The 15,800-nt window shown below is 37.9% G+C and overlaps 1 protein-coding gene across 1 annotated transcript in view; it reads left to right on the top strand.

Moving 5' to 3' along the window:
- Positions 1 to 15,800, top strand: part of KCNH5 (potassium voltage-gated channel subfamily H member 5) — a 361,713-nt gene that overhangs the window by 263,058 nt on the left and 82,855 nt on the right. Inside the window, exon 9 of the mRNA XM_065941253.1 lies at positions 1,618 to 1,870. Within this exon, the coding sequence (XP_065797325.1) occupies positions 1,618 to 1,870 (253 nt within the window). The remainder of the gene's footprint in view (positions 1 to 1,617; positions 1,871 to 15,800) is intronic.

Genomic DNA, 15,800 nt, shown 5'->3' with positions numbered 1-15,800 from the left:
TTTCAGAAAGATAGGAGAGCTGATCACTATTGCATATAGGAATTCAGAAGAGTAAGAAAAAAATCCACAAAGATCCTGAAGTGATGTGACGTGGTATCACAGTATTAGGAAAGGTTAAGGGGATGGATATTGAAAGTATAATTTAATAAAGGATTTTTACATTTATAGTGGCTCATCTTCTACACACAGAAGCAACCTGCTTTTCATGGATAGTGAGCTCCAAGTGAAAGGAATATTCCAGGCCTTAGGTCATTTTTTAAAGGTTAAAATGCAGTTAGCATAGGAAAGAACACTATTTTATATGAAAACATTATTTGGTATAATTTAATGAGGACAAATCAACTTAGACTTCAGCTCAAGGGATTCAAATTCTATCAAAGAAAAACATTTCTGATTATAAGGAAGAGTTTACCAAGGGAGTCAAGAGAGGATTCTGAGTTTGCACATGCACCTTTCACAGGGACTGTCCTGACTTCTATAATCATATCTTGCTCGATGATGCTCTGACGATAATGTGATTATATGTCCATTTTAATCTGGGTCTTTAATTGCCTTGTCTGAAAGCTACAGGGGATAAAATTTCTATAACTCTATCTCTTTAAGCATGTTTCTGCCATTTATCACCCCTTCTTTTTTTTTTTTTTCTTCTTCTTATTATTTTTTTTCATTTATTTTTATTAGTTGGAGGCTAATTACTTTACAGTATTGTAGTGGTTTTTGTCATACATTGACATGAATCAGCCATGGAGTTACATGTATTCCCTATCCCGATCCCCCCTCCCACCTCCCTCTCCACCCGACTCCTCTGGGTCTTCCCAGTGCACCAGGCCCGAGCACTTGTCTCATGCATCCCACCTGGGCTGGTTATCACCGCTTCTAAATGCTGCTCGGAGCTTGAATTCTGCTGTTGCTCTCAGCAGTCTTTAGGAGTCTAAGACCTGAATGAGCAAGGGCTCCCACGCAGCCTGCAGGGCCACCTCTGTCAGTGTGGACAATGCCAGTTTTTTAAGCCTTACAGAAGCCTGGTGAATACCCTTTAACTCCCTGAACATAAATTTATTAGTAAAATAAAAATATTTCAGAGTGAAGAAAACATATGGAGAGTGGAATTGTTATCAGCCACGTCAAGTTGCATGACATATTGCAATGATGCTTTTATTGTTGTTGTAATTGGTTAATATGAATCCTCTCCAATGTGTAGTAAGGTCTGTTATCCTGAATTTTGAGGTAGTTATGAAAAAAATTATAAAGTAGCAACTAGACTGAAATGAATACTAATGACCTATTTTATTTATTTACTTTTTTGATGATATTATAATACATTCTTTTCTGAGACTCTTCCCGGCTGTCTTAAGACTGTCTTCTCTCCATGATGTGATCCATACTCACTCAGAGATTCCCTACATGGTGCTGTGTTGTAATAGCCCATATGCTCATCAGCCCATCTCACTGGACTATTAGATCTTTCAGAGCAGAGTTGTGTCTCGTTACCTTTTTCCTCAATACAGCATTTTGCAGACTGTGCCGTAGTCAATAAGTATTTGTCAGATTCCTTTTTGTTGGAAATAGTCTTTCTCTCTTTTTTCTTCTTACTTATTCATCTCTCGCTTTCTTCAGGTCCTCTCCATCTGTCCCAAGGACATGAGAGCTGATATCTGTGTTCATCTAAACCGGAAGGTTTTTAATGAACATCCTGCTTTTCGATTGGCCAGCGATGGGTGTCTGCGAGCCTTGGCAGTAGAATTCCAAACTATTCACTGTGCTCCTGGGGACCTCATTTACCATGCTGGAGAAAGTGTGGATGCCCTCTGCTTTGTGGTGTCAGGATCCTTGGAAGTCATCCAGGATGATGAGGTGGTGGCTATTTTAGGTACTGTGAACTTTCCTAATGTAGTAGCAAACATGCAACAGTTTCAGAGGTTTTACTTCTCAGGTTTTCCTGAGAAATTTCCATTGCTGGGTGACTTTGGAAATTGGGTCACTAATGAGATGATGAATCTCAGTGACTATTAGTAATGCCAATTCAGCAAAGAACATTAGTATTGGTCATAGCTTAATGGGCTGCATGAGGGTTTGATTAAACTTTCTTTGGCAACAATACGACAATGCCTTTTAGAGGAGAGGTGATCACAGCCTAGGGTGACTGAACTTCCATGTTGGTAAGTGTGAAAATGGCTTGTGAAATGATTGCCAGGTTAGTAACCTACAGTATTTGTCTCAGAGGGACAACAGAACATTTGCAGATCAACACTTCCCTTTAGAGATGTGTAAACTGAGGCTTTATATATCCAACAACAGTCAACCAGTTTAGTGGCTGGTTCAGCTAGTTACCTGAGAATTAGTACTTGAGTACAGATCACCTTTCAGCAAATCTTTCTGCTTGTTTGCAGTGGACCTAAGTAATGAGTGGAAAGTGATGAGGAGGTAGATGAATTTGACCTGTTATATTGAAATGATCACAATGCAAGTAAGCTTAGGTTTTTAAAGCTGGTTCTATCTATCTATATTTATGAGTGAAAAAATTATTCAACTAGTAATAAATTTATTCTAAAATTCAGAGACCTGATATAGTTGTACTAATGAAAAAAGGCAGTGACAGTACATGTGAGTGAAAAAAAATTTAAAAATTGCATGTTTGGGGACAGTGTAATCCATTTTACATTTTATCTTGGTAAAAAAATTGCTAAATGATATTTTAGATCATCTTCTGCTCAAATATCTGCAGCATGAAGTCCACATAGATAAAAAAGGAAGCAATAATGAGGCCAGAGGAGAATCACTTCTTGTGTTTTTTCAAGTAAAATAAGTTAGAATTGTAGGATGTCGGCTCTCTTTTGATCACGTTTTTCATGGCTTCTGTCTCATGAAAAATGAGCTCAATTTTTAAACTTGGATTTTTTAGCTACTGGGGTCAACCTACCATAGCTTGAATGCAACTTATTCTCATAAGTAAAAGATTGACTGGTTTATTTTAGAAACTGCAAAAGCAAAATCCAGTCCCCAAAATGAAGGATTGGTTCAAAAAGCACAATTACCTGAAAAAGACAGAATTGAGAAGTGAGAAACAATGACTCTTCCTAAGAAAACAGGTTCAATAAATTTGTAAGCGTTACAAAAAATAGTTCAAGTATGCAAATGACTGAACACTATTGTTCGTAAAACTTTCTTTAACTGTTGAGAAATAATATTACATTTATGCATAAATTTCTTTTAGAAACTATTTTTATTTTTATTTATTTTTTTGTTTGGTTAGAAAAATGCATGCAGCTCTTAGAATCAGCACTCTGGGTGTGTTTAATGTTGCATAGTGTGTGATCTGCTTTGTTTCCTGGAGCATAAAGGAGTTATATAATATGTTATAAAAAGTGTACTTTTCACCAGAACAATCCTTCGTGGTAAAATGTAGCATATACACACTACAACAATTCTTGTTTGCTTAAAGAAAATGATAAAACACAAGCCAAAAACAGGTATATTTTTTCCTACATGTTCATGTCAATGGTGAGTGGGATAGTAGACATCAAATATATTACAATGAGTACTGTTGTGATAAATTTCCTAGACTGTGCATTCATTGTCATTTGTTTTGCCCCATTTTCTTCATTGCAGCTTCACCTTGCTAGCTTCTTTTCTAAAAAGATGGATTGAGAAAGCCCTGAGTGCAGTGCCTCTGGGCTAGGTCTGCTAAGCTAGAATAATTTGCTCAGTGAAACAGACAAAATGCATTTTCTTTTCATTTTAAAATAAAATGGTAGCTAGTTTTGCCCAATGACACAGTAAAAATGAACACAGGGCCTCTGGGTATTGGTCCAGTTTCATCATATATTTGTCATATTTTATTTCTTTGAATGAATGCTTTTTGTTTATCCTCCTCAAAAATCTGGATATTTCAGAGATTTTTCATCTCTGGGTTTAATGAATTAAATTACATGTATACCTTTCTGGCAATCTTTCTTTCCTTTATTCTGTGGGTCTCTAACAAAGATTAGCTCAGCCAAAAAGCAATTGAAAGTTTTCTGTTTAAAAAAAAAATTGCCCTGGAAGTGATCTTCCAAGGAAGAAATAAGTGTGGGGGCTGGGGTGTGGGAAGGTGTGATGCTGGAGAGGCTGAAAGGGTCATCTAGGTACCCTAGTGCTGGCCAAAGTCACATCCTCATGGTGTCTGTGATTTGGATCATCAGTGACAAGATAGTTGTGGAGAAAAACTTTGAGAACTCTGCCTTGGTGTTGCACCTTCTACCAATCTGGCTTTATAGGAAGGCAGTCTGAGGAGATTGTGGAGTAGGAGTGTGGACTCATAGTGACTTTCTGCAGGAGATGGTGTGTGATGTCACATGTGAGAGATGTTTGCACCACATGCCCCAAGGATTGTGTCTGCCATGGTCCAGACACATGCTCTTGTGCTCACATGGCTTATAGGGTCCACCTATGAGCCTGCTGCAACCTGTGTCTCTTGCCACCTGTGCTTCATCTAAGGGGCATGGAACTTGCCAGAAGGGTCTTTCTTAATGAACCAGCTTCTTGACTTGTAGATTTTCTCACCAGCTCTGTTGTGTGACTTCAACTACAATGTGGTTTCCACTGGGGATGCATGTTTTCAGACTTTTCTAAGCCAACAATACTTTCTTTTATAATTGAAAGGATTTTTGTTTTTTGTTTAACACTTTAGATGTTTAACAATGTTTTAGGAGAGGGAGAGGGAAAAGGAGTAACTCATCCACATTACTTCTGACACTATGCTGACTGCTTATTCTTTTTATAATCCTATTTTTTCTTATTTCTAATTTTTTGGTAGTCTAATTTTGAAATATGCAAACTTAATGAAAAGTTGCAAGAGTTATCAGCAGATGAAGTTTGGCATATATCAAGGTTTTCAACCTTATTGAGTAAGTTAATTAGGTTTTCTGTATCTTTACTTATTGTTTTTCCTCTTTATCCTGGAACTGAGAGTGACATGTTATTTTATTATTAATGTGTTGTATCTATGTCTCTTTGTATTTCCTGTAGTTTGCTATTTGTAATGTTTATTACTGTGTTATTTGGTACACAGATATTTGTAACTATTTTATCTTCAGCTCAATTGTGACTTTTAGTATTGATTTCTTTTCTTTTTCATCACAACCCTTGTTAAGGGTCAGACAGAAACTGCATCCCCTCTCCCATCTGCATATACCTCAGAAAAATGAGAATTTGTCTAAGTTGATCTGATAGGAGAAATAAGTAGGCCTTGCTCTCTCTTACGCTGATTTATTTGCCAGTTGAAAAGTAGAGGTGAGGTCATTTTAAAATTAATTAAAATCTCTGAATCCAAAAACCAGGTGCAGTTCATTCTGTTGGATCTTTGCCTCTCAACGGTCTCTTGGTAGCTCCATAATTCTTTAATGTGTCAAAAGTGTTAAGGTGTTTAATGAATAAGTTCTGAGGCAGAACTAATTAGTGGAAAGATAAAAATATAGTCAATAAATACCTTTTCTTTTAACATGGAGAGATGGCTTCAAGATGTTTTCTAAATAGGGCACATGAAGATAATTGCAGTTCATGTCTTTTTCTAAATTGAAGTTCTTTCAGTTCTTACACCTCCACTTTTTTTTTCTTTTGACCTTCCCACTTTTTATAAAACACAAAGAATTCCAAATTAAGTTCGTGATGCATACATAATATTGTATGTGCTTTAATATCTTCTTGCATTTTAGTTTTTACCCTATAATTACTTAATGTGAACAGATTTGTTGGTATGCCTAAAATAGCCAGATTACTTTTAAGTGTCTGACAAAGTATACTGTACCAGAGACTATACAAATGGCATTTCCCCACTAACTTTAGACCTGTCTTCTAAAATAGTTGATTTGCTGCATTCACATTTTGACTTTTCTCTTTTCACTGATAACTAAAATCATATGGTTAGAATTATTAATCTAAGGCAATCTATGTCTAAGTCTGTTAACTGTAACTTTAAGTTCCCAAGAGAACCATGCTTATTTATGTAGAGTTTGAACATAAGCTTAGATGTTGTTTTTAAGTTGAAGGAAGAAGGCATAAAAGAAGAAAGAGACTGAATTAAATGAACTTAATAATATAAAATGGCTTCCCATGTAGCACAGTGATAAAGAATCTGCCTCCAATACAGGAGACACAAGTTCAATCCCTGGGTGAGGAAGATCCCCTGGAGTAGTAAATGGCAACCTGACTGAGGTATCCTTGCCTGGAAAACTCCATGGACTTAGGAGCCTGGTGGTCTATAGTCCATGGAGTCTGCAGAGTTGGGCAAGACTGAGCACACACACACAACACAACACAATACCACACAGTAATATGAAAAGTGTAATTTCTATTACTTGGGTAAAGATTCCATTTTAATTAGAATTGTTGTTTAGAATCAGTTCATCTCTTATAAACACTTGTCCATTTTCAAAGAAAACATATATTCTTCAAAAAATTTGAAAATTTTACTAAAAAAAACATAAGAGCTCAATATCTGCTTCTTATTTTTATCACCCCCCCAAAAAAGAAATCTGAGATGTGAATGAATAATATTCTTCTATTTTGAGAATCTGTGAAAATGTTACTTTAGTGTTGTGGCTAAAATTTCTTCCCATATACTTTTTGTTGAAAGTCAAGTGTTTCACACTTAAATTCTTTAAAGGGCTTTTCCCAAGCTCCACAAAATTATTTTCTTTTGTATCTACATTTCTCTGTTTTGAGATGCTGTACTATGAACCAGATAAGTTTGCTATACATATTGTGATGATGATGAACTTAGTTAATTTAGACATTTTTATGAAAGTATACCAGTTATTTGCTTTAAAAAACTCATGCCTGTCTTCTTTTAAACTTTCTAAGTAGTGAGTAAAACATTGTTTGTCTATGGCTTAAATTATACACTTTAGAGTTCCTCAGTATGTAGATTTTAGGGTAAAATATAGTCTTTATTAACTGGCAATTTAGACTTAGGGGGTTCCCTGCTGCCTCAGTAGTGAAATAAAAAGGAAAAAGAAAGGAAAAAAGTCCTCCTGCCAGTGCTGGATACCTGGGTTTGATCTCTGGGTTGGGAAGATATCTAGGAGAAGGAAATGGCAACCCACTCCAGTATTCTTGCCTAAGAAATCCCATGAACAGAGGAACCTGGTGGGCTACAGTCCATGGGGTCACAAAGAGTTGGACACGAGTTAGTAACTAAACAACAACACAAAGTTTAGACTTAACTTCACACCCTCTCCCTACCATCCTTCAAAACTGATCTTGTTCATTCTATTTTCTTGGTGTCTCTTTAACCTATACTTAATGTCCTTTCTTTGGAGGGCCACTCAAGATAGATGGGTCATGGTGGAGAGTTTTGAAAAATGAGGTCCACTGGAGAAGGGAATGGCAAACCACTTCAGTATTCTTCCCTTGAGAACCCCATGAGTATGAAAAGGCAAAAAGATAGGACACTGAAAGATGAACTTCCCAGATCAGTAAGTTCCCAATATGCTACTGGAGATCAGTGGAGAAATAACTCCAGAGAGAATGAAGACATGGAGCCAAAGCAAAAACAACACCCAGGTGTGGATGTGACTGGTGATGGAAGCAAGGTCCAGTGCTGTAAAGAGCAATATTGCATAGGACCCTGGAATGTTAGGTCCATGAATCAAGGCAAATTGGAAGTGGTCAAACAGGAGATGGCAAGAGTGAACATTGACATTTTAGGAATCAGTGAATTAAAATGGGCTGGAATGGGTGAATGTAATTCAGATGACCATTATATCTACTATGGTGGGCAAGAATCCCTTAGAAGAAATGGAGTAGCCATCATAGTCAACAAAAGAGTCTGTAAATGCAGTACTTGGGTGCAGTCTCAAAAACAACAGAATGATCTCTGTTCCTTCCCAAGGCAAACCATTCAATATCATGGTAATCCAAGTCTGTGCCCTGACCAGTAATGCTGAAGAAGCTGAAGTTGAATGATTCTATGAAGACCTACAAGACCTTCTAGAACTAACAGCCATAAAAGATGCCTTTTTCATAATAGGGGACAGGAATGCAAAAGTAGGAAGTCAAGAAACATCTTGATTAACAGGCAAATTTGGCCTTGGAGTACAGAATGAAGCAGGGCAAAGGCTAATAGAGGTTTTCCAAGAGAATGCACTGGTGATAGCAAACACTCTCTTTCAACAACACAAGAGAAGACTACACATGGACATCACCAGATAGTCAACACCAAAATCAGATTGATTATATTTGTTGCAGCCAACGATGGAGAAGTTCTATACAGTCAGCAAAAAGAAGACTGGGAGCTGACTGTGGCTCAGATCATGAACTCCTTATTGCCAAATTCAGACTTAAATTGAAGAAATGATGGAAAACCACTGGACCATTCAAGTATGACCTAAATTAAATCCCTAACGATTATACCTTGGAAGTGAGAAATAGATTTAAGGGGCTAGATCTGATAGACAGAATGCCTGATGAACTATGGTGGAGGCTTGTGACATTGTACAGGAGACAGGGATTAAGACCATCCCCAAGAAAAAGAAATGCAAAAAAGCAAAATGGCTGTCTGAGGAGGCCTTACAAATAGCTGCGAAAAGAAGGGAAGCAAAAAGCAAAGGAGAAAAGGAAAGATATACCCATTTGAAAGCAGAGTTCCAAAGAACAGCAAAGAGAGATAAGAAAGCCCTCCTCAGTGATCAATGCAAAGAAATAGAGAAAAACAATAGAATGGGAAAGACTAGAGATCTCTTCAAGAAAACTAGAAATACCAAGGGAACATTTCATGCAAAGATAGGCTCAATAAAGGACAGAAATAGTATGGACCTAACAGAAGCAGAAGATATTAAGAAGAGGTGGCAAGCATACACAGAAGAACCATACAAAAAAGATCTTCATGACCCAGATAACCACAGTGGTGTGATCACTCACCTAGAGCCAGACATCCTGGAATGTGAAGCCAAGTGGGCCATAGGAAGCATCACTATGAATAAAGCTAGTGGAGGTGAAGGAATTCCAGTTGAGCTATTTCAAATCCTGAAAGATGATGCTGTGAAAGTGCTGCACTCAATATACCAGCAAATTTGGAAAACTCATCAGTGGCCACAAAACTGGAAAAGGTCAGTTGTCATTCCAATCCCAGGGAAAGGCAATGCCAAAGAATGCTCAAACTACCACACAATTGCACTCATCTCACATGCTAGTAAAGGAATGCTTAAAATTCTCTAAGCCATTAATGACCCATTAATTTCCAGATGTACAAGCTGACTTTAAAAAAGGCCGAGGTACTAGAGGTCAAATTGTCAACATACTCTGGATCATCAAAAAATAGCATGAGAGTTCCAGAAAAACATCTATTTCTGCTTTATTGACTATGCCAAAGCCTTTGACTGTGTGGATCACAATAAACTGTGGAAAATTCTAGAAGAGATGGGAATACCAGACCACCTGACCTGCCTCCTGAGAAATCTGTATGCAGGTCAGGAAGCAACAGTTAGAACTGGACATGGAACAACAGACTGGTTTCAAATAAGAAAAGGAATACTTCACGGCTGTATATTGTCACTGTGCTTATTTAACTTATATGCAGAGTACATCATGAGAAACATCAGGCTGGATAAAGCACAAGCTGGAATCAAGATTGCCAGGAGAAATATCAATAACCTCAAATATGCAGATGACACGACCCTTATGGCAGAAACTGAAGAAGAACTAAAGAGCTTCTTATGAAAGTGAAAGAGGAGAGTGAAAAAATTGGCTTAAAACTGAACATTCAGAAAACTAAGATCATGGCATCCAGTACCATCACTTCATGGCAAATAGTTGGAGAAACATGGAAACAGTGACAGCCTTTATTTTTTGGACTCCAAAATCACTGCAGATGGTGACTGCAGCCATGAAATTAAAAGACGCTTACTCCTTGGAAGATAAGTTATGACCAACCTAGACAGCATATTAAAAAGCAGAGAGATTACTTTGCCAGCAAAGGTCCGTCTAGTCAAGGTTATGGTTTTTCCAGTAGTCATGTATGGTTGTGAGATTTGGACTAAGAAAGAATTAATGCTTTTGAACTGTGGTGTTGGAAAAGACTCTTGAGAGTCCCTTGGACTACAACGAGATCCAGCCAGTCCCTGCTAAAGGACATCAGTCCTGAATGTTCTTTGGAAGGACTGATGTTGAAGCTGAAACTCTAATACTTTGGTCACCTGATGCGAAGAGGTGACTCATTTGAAAAGACCCTGATGCTGGAAAAGACTGAAGGCAGGAGAAGAAGAGGACGACAGAGGATGTGATCATTAGATGGCATCACTGACTCAATGGACGTGAATTTGAGTCAACTTTAGGTGTTGCTGATGGACAGGGAGGCCTGGCATTCTGTAGTCCATGGGGTTGCAAAGAGTTGGACCTGACTGAGTGACTGAACTGAACTGCACTGCTCCTTGGAAGAAATGCTATGACCAACTTCAACAGCATATTACAGAGCAGAGACATTACTTTGCCAACAAATGTCCATCTAGTGAAAGCTATGGTTTTTCAAGTAGTCATGTATGGATGTGAGTGTTTGACTGTAAATAAAACTGTCACTGAAGAATTGATGCTTTTGAACTGTGGTGTTTGGAGAAGACTCTTGAGTGTCCCTTGGACTGCAAATTCAAAGCAGTCAATCTTAAATGAAATCAGTCCTGAATATTAATTGGAAAGACAGATGCCCTGAGGGATGGGATGGAGAGGGAGGCATGAGAGGGGTTGGGAAGGGGAACACATGTAAATCCATGGCTGATTCATGTCAATGTATGGCAAAAACCACTACAATATTGTAAAGTAATTAGCCTCCAACTAATAAAAATAAATGGGGAAAAAATAAAACTTAAAAAAAAGAAACTGAAGCCCCAATACTTTGGCCACCTGGTATGAAGAACTGACTCATTTGAAAAGACCCTGATGCTTGGAAAGACTGAATGCAGGAGGAATAGGGGACGTCAGAGGATGAGATGGTTGTATGACATCACTGATTCGATGGACATGAGTTTCATTCAGCTCTGGTAGTTGGTGATGGACAGGGAAGCCTGGCGTGCTGCAGTCCATGGGATTGTGGATTCGCACATGACTGAGTGGCTGAACTGAACTGAATGTCCTTTCCTATGACCACTGTTCTTAAAATTTTGGTTCTGGGTCATGGCTACCTTCTGAAAGGCCTATCTACTTGCTATTTGTTGTCAATGTCAACCTCCAATTCTAAGTTATGCTGCCATCATGATAATTTTTCTAAAATATAAAATATCTTTTTAGTCTCTTTGTTAGGATTGGCTTTTTAGCCCCTTCAGGATAAAAACATGACTTTTAGCCTGGACTGTGGGGCCTTTTAGGTTCTGGTCTGTGCCCTGCTTTCCAGCCTGATTTGTGCCATTCCCTGTTCCTACTCTCTTTTCACCATATTGAATTACAGAAAGTTTTTTGAGCACCAAGTTCTCTCTTCCTGGCAAACTATTGTGTACGCTGCTTCTTTGTTTAAGCATCTTTTCTCCTCTTTTTGTCTGTCTCCTGCTTCTTCATCTTCTTTTACCCTCTCCCTTTTTGCCCTGGTCTGGATTAAGTACCTCTATTCTGGGCTTCCATTACACGCCTATACAGGGTTCTTCCTCTGTCTTTTACTTGTTTATTCTTCTACTGTGTTGTGAGTACTTGAAAGGTCTTATTCATTTTTGTCTCTCTGTCATCTGTGGTAAGGACCTCTAATAGGTTCTCAGTAAAGGTTCAATGAGCCAAATTATTTAGCACTTTGTTTTGCCATGAAGTTGTTTTTACAGTTGTTTTAGTTCTTGTGTTGTATTCTGTTGCCATTTTCTTTGTTTTATCTTGAGATACTGACTACCCTCTGTTTCTTGTTCATCTACGTGGTTTTTGTAAAATACGTTTCTCTAATATCCTAGCTTTAGCATAGATCTGATACAAACTGAAACAACACTTTCCTACTGTTAGTTGGGCAATTTGAACATGGAGAATAAGAAGGGATAAATGCTAAATATCTCAGGCCACTAAAAACTCTTTAATAAAACACTATTTCCTTGTTCTCCATTAGCAACACCCAGTATCAAGAAAGAATTGAACTTACACTGTGGTTGTTTGCCATGGTAAAAAATTGTTTTTCTATGGAAGGGAATTTGGCTTTAATTCCTGAAATTGGCATTACTTTTACCATCAACTGGAATGGATAGATCTACAAATTAGAATTTTTTATTGGAATATCAATGCTTGAGAGTTAAAAGGGACTTATAGAAAGAAACATCTTATCTCTAGTTAGTAATTGAGTATGCCCATGCCCATGCTTAAGTAAAATTTAAACACCTACATATGCTTGGATTTTAAGGTTTCCTATCACAACTTTTATGGAGAAGGAAATGGCAACCCACTCCAGTATTCTTGCCTGGAGAATCCCAGGGATGGGGCAGCCTGGTGGGCTGCCATCTGTGGGGTCGCACAGAGTCGGACACGACTGAAGTGACTTAGCAGCATCACAACTTTTAACGTGTATTTTTGGGAAATACAGTCTAGACCCCTAGACTCCTTTGAAAGACTGGTTTAAATACTAATAGTTGTTAAATGCTCACTATCTTATACATATTATTACATCAAATTCTCTAATTTATCTGTGAAAAAAGTGCTTAGTATAGTCATCCTGTTAGTTGCTCAGTTGTGTCTGATTCTTTGTGACCCCATAGAAGGTAGCCCACCAGGCACTTCTGTCCATGGAATTCTCCAGGGAAGAATACTGGGTGTGGGTTGTCATTCCCTTTACCAGGGAATCTTCCTGACCCAGGTATCAAACCAAGGACATCTCTTGCATTGCAGGCAGATTCTCTACCACCTGAGCCCTAGGGAATTCATCTTACAAATAAAGAAGCCAAGGCTCTGCAGTATCAATGAGTTACCCTAGGTCCCACCTAGAAAATAAGTGGTGGGTATAGGATTTGAACCCAGATTTTTCTGACTCAATGTCCCTTCTCTTAACCATCACATTTCAAATGTGATGCTTTCTTTGCCAGGAATTTTAAAATAGAATTTTGAAATTTTGGTTTAATCTTGACAAAAATTAGAGTGCTGAGTTATTAACTTTACCACTTTGTTTCCTTTTACTAAAAATATTTTTTTCTGGGACTTCTCTCAGGGTCCAGTGGTAACGACTCTGCTCATCCATTCAGGGGCCATTGTTGAGGAACTAAGATCCCACATGCCACACAGCCAAAAAAAAAGAAAAAAAGGTTTTCTTCTAACAACACTGTTAAGTACCATGACAGTAATTAACACAAAATTGTAAATCAACTATTCTTCAATAAAAAAATAAATCATATCTTAAAAAATTTACCATAAAAAGTAAAGTGTAAAGGGCTTCTCTGGTGGCTCAGAGGGTAAAGCATCTGCCTGCAATGCAGGAGAGCCGGATTCTATCCCTGGGTCAGGAAGATCCCCTGAAGAAGGAAATGGCAACCCACTCTAGTATTCTTGCCTGGAGAATCCCATGGATGGAGGAGCCTGGTATGCTACAGCCCACGGGGTCGCAGAGTCAGACACGACTGAGCAACTTCACTTTACACTTTTTTTTTCCCCCGGTGTAAGATGGTTAATGAGCTACTAAATGCCTACAAATACGGCCCTCCTCCAAGTGACTAGTTTACCCCATAAAGGTGTTTAGGTCTGGGGAGAACTGACATGAGCCCTCAGAACATAAGATGAGGATATTAAGTTCTGTCTTTCATGTGGGTATTGGAAAATTTCAGAGTCCATCTAGTTGGTAGGTATTAATGTGGAGGATGCATCACGATTGTAAGAATGGCTACAAATCTTTTCAGTTTCTTCCATGAAGACATGGAGTCTATTTTTCCACTCTTTGAGTTCGTACTGGTCTTGTGACTTGTCTCAGTTCCTATGCTTTAATCCTCCACTCTTCCCGTAAGTCCTAACAGTTTCTGGATAGAGTTGGAAGGCTTGTCTTGCTTTTCCCATTGCTCTTCTGTTTTCCTGAAGTCATGGCATCCATGTATAGAAAGCTTCATCTTTATATTTCTAGATTTCTTATACCTACCTACATACCAGTGTCTTGCTCCCACTATCCTTCTCTACTCTGCCTTCCCTTAATCAAGCCTATTATTTCATATTTTCTCAAAAAGTATCAAGTGTGCTTTTGTCTTTAAGAAATTGAAAGTTTAACTAATTACAAGTTTAATAAGTTGGTTTTGTTTTGTCACTAGGAAGATCAAAGCTAGTAAATTGTAGGTGTTGGTTGACTTGCTCTGTGAATGCCATTGAGAAGTCAGTCTTCTTTTTGGTATATGGAGGAGGAGGTGTTAGTGAGTAGGTGCACATCAAAACTACTAGAATTTTTTAATTTGCAAACTAAAAAACAGGTTCATAAAGTACAACAATATAAACATAGAACCAAATGAATCTCTGTAGTTCAAGGATCCTGTAACCATTTCACAGGTCAAGTGAAAGATCTTTTACAATCTCCATCCACCTAGGAGAAATTACACCTTGTGGTCCATTCTAAACACCAAGTTTAATTCACCTATTTCTGAATTTGATCTATCATTTAAAGCTCCAAGTTCCTCCTTTACCCCTTTCTTTTCTTTGTAATTATTTCCTGAAGACCCTGGGCTCTTTGTCCTGGAGAGTTCCCACATTCTGGACTCTGCTGGTTGCATCCTGACTGTCATTTAGCAGGTTTCTCCATCCTCTCTATTTCCTGTCAACTAGCAGCTGGATCCAGAGGCCTGGTCAGACTCAGGTTCAATCCCTTTGCAAGACTATAAGTGGGTCTGTGTTCTTTCATCAGATGACACGTATTTTTGTCTCTAGCTGTATCTTTGTTTTCTTAGCAACTGTCAATACTCAATGCCTAGCTCCATTAATTCATTGGGAGTTACAAAAGGAAAGTATTCTAGTTTATGTTTTTGTTTTTGATTGGAATGCTTTTATAGATAGTTACCTCTCAACTAGTATTTGGTTACTCAGTATGCACAGGAGAAGGAAATGGCAACCCACTCCAGTATTCTTGCCTGGAGAATCCCAGGGACAGAGGAGCCTGGTGGGCTGCCATCTATGGTAGAGTCAGACACGACTGAAACGACTTAGCAGCAGCAGCAGCAGCAGCATGCAGTTCACATAGGAGTGACTGAACATATACTTAATACTTTCTTATTATTTACCAACTTTTAAGATAGCCAGTTGGTTTCTTGTCCTTTAAGTGTACCTAGATAGTTCCTTAAAAATATCTTTAGGGACTAATGAATTTAAACAAATGATGAATTTTAGTGCATTACAATTTTGACCACTATTGAAGTGCCAATTTCCTGTCTTTGCCAGTTATAGCCCCTTCAAGTTGGCTCCTATGTCTTTCTGATACAGTAGTCTTTGATGACTTCATTGCTAATACCAGATCCTCATCTTGTATAATTCTGCCTCACACCTGAAATCAGTCATTAGGCATTTCTCCAAGAAGCTTGAATGCATTTTTGTGAAATTTAGTTCACAGTTTTGGTCCTACAGATATTCACAGCTACTGAGTCAGTCAGTGTTTCTTGGTCCATTTAATAAATAAAATGAGAAAGACATTTGTGTGTTTGTTTCTCTGTATACATATAGGTATATACACCTATATATACCTATCTATATCTATATATAGATATAGATAGATAAAAATAAAGTTTCTAATGAGTTAATACAGATTATATTTAAATAAAATTCAGTATACTAGGGCTTTATTTATTCACTTCTATATTCTTCAACTACTTCTTCCATATTGAGAATGCTGGGGATGATCGAATTAAAGTATTGCA

Source organism: Muntiacus reevesi, chromosome 7, assembly GCF_963930625.1.
Source record: "Muntiacus reevesi chromosome 7, mMunRee1.1, whole genome shotgun sequence".
Classification (NCBI taxonomy): Eukaryota; Metazoa; Chordata; class Mammalia; order Artiodactyla; family Cervidae; genus Muntiacus; species Muntiacus reevesi.
Note: the sequence above shows the minus strand (reverse complement) of the source record. Positions and strands in the feature narration are given on the sequence as shown.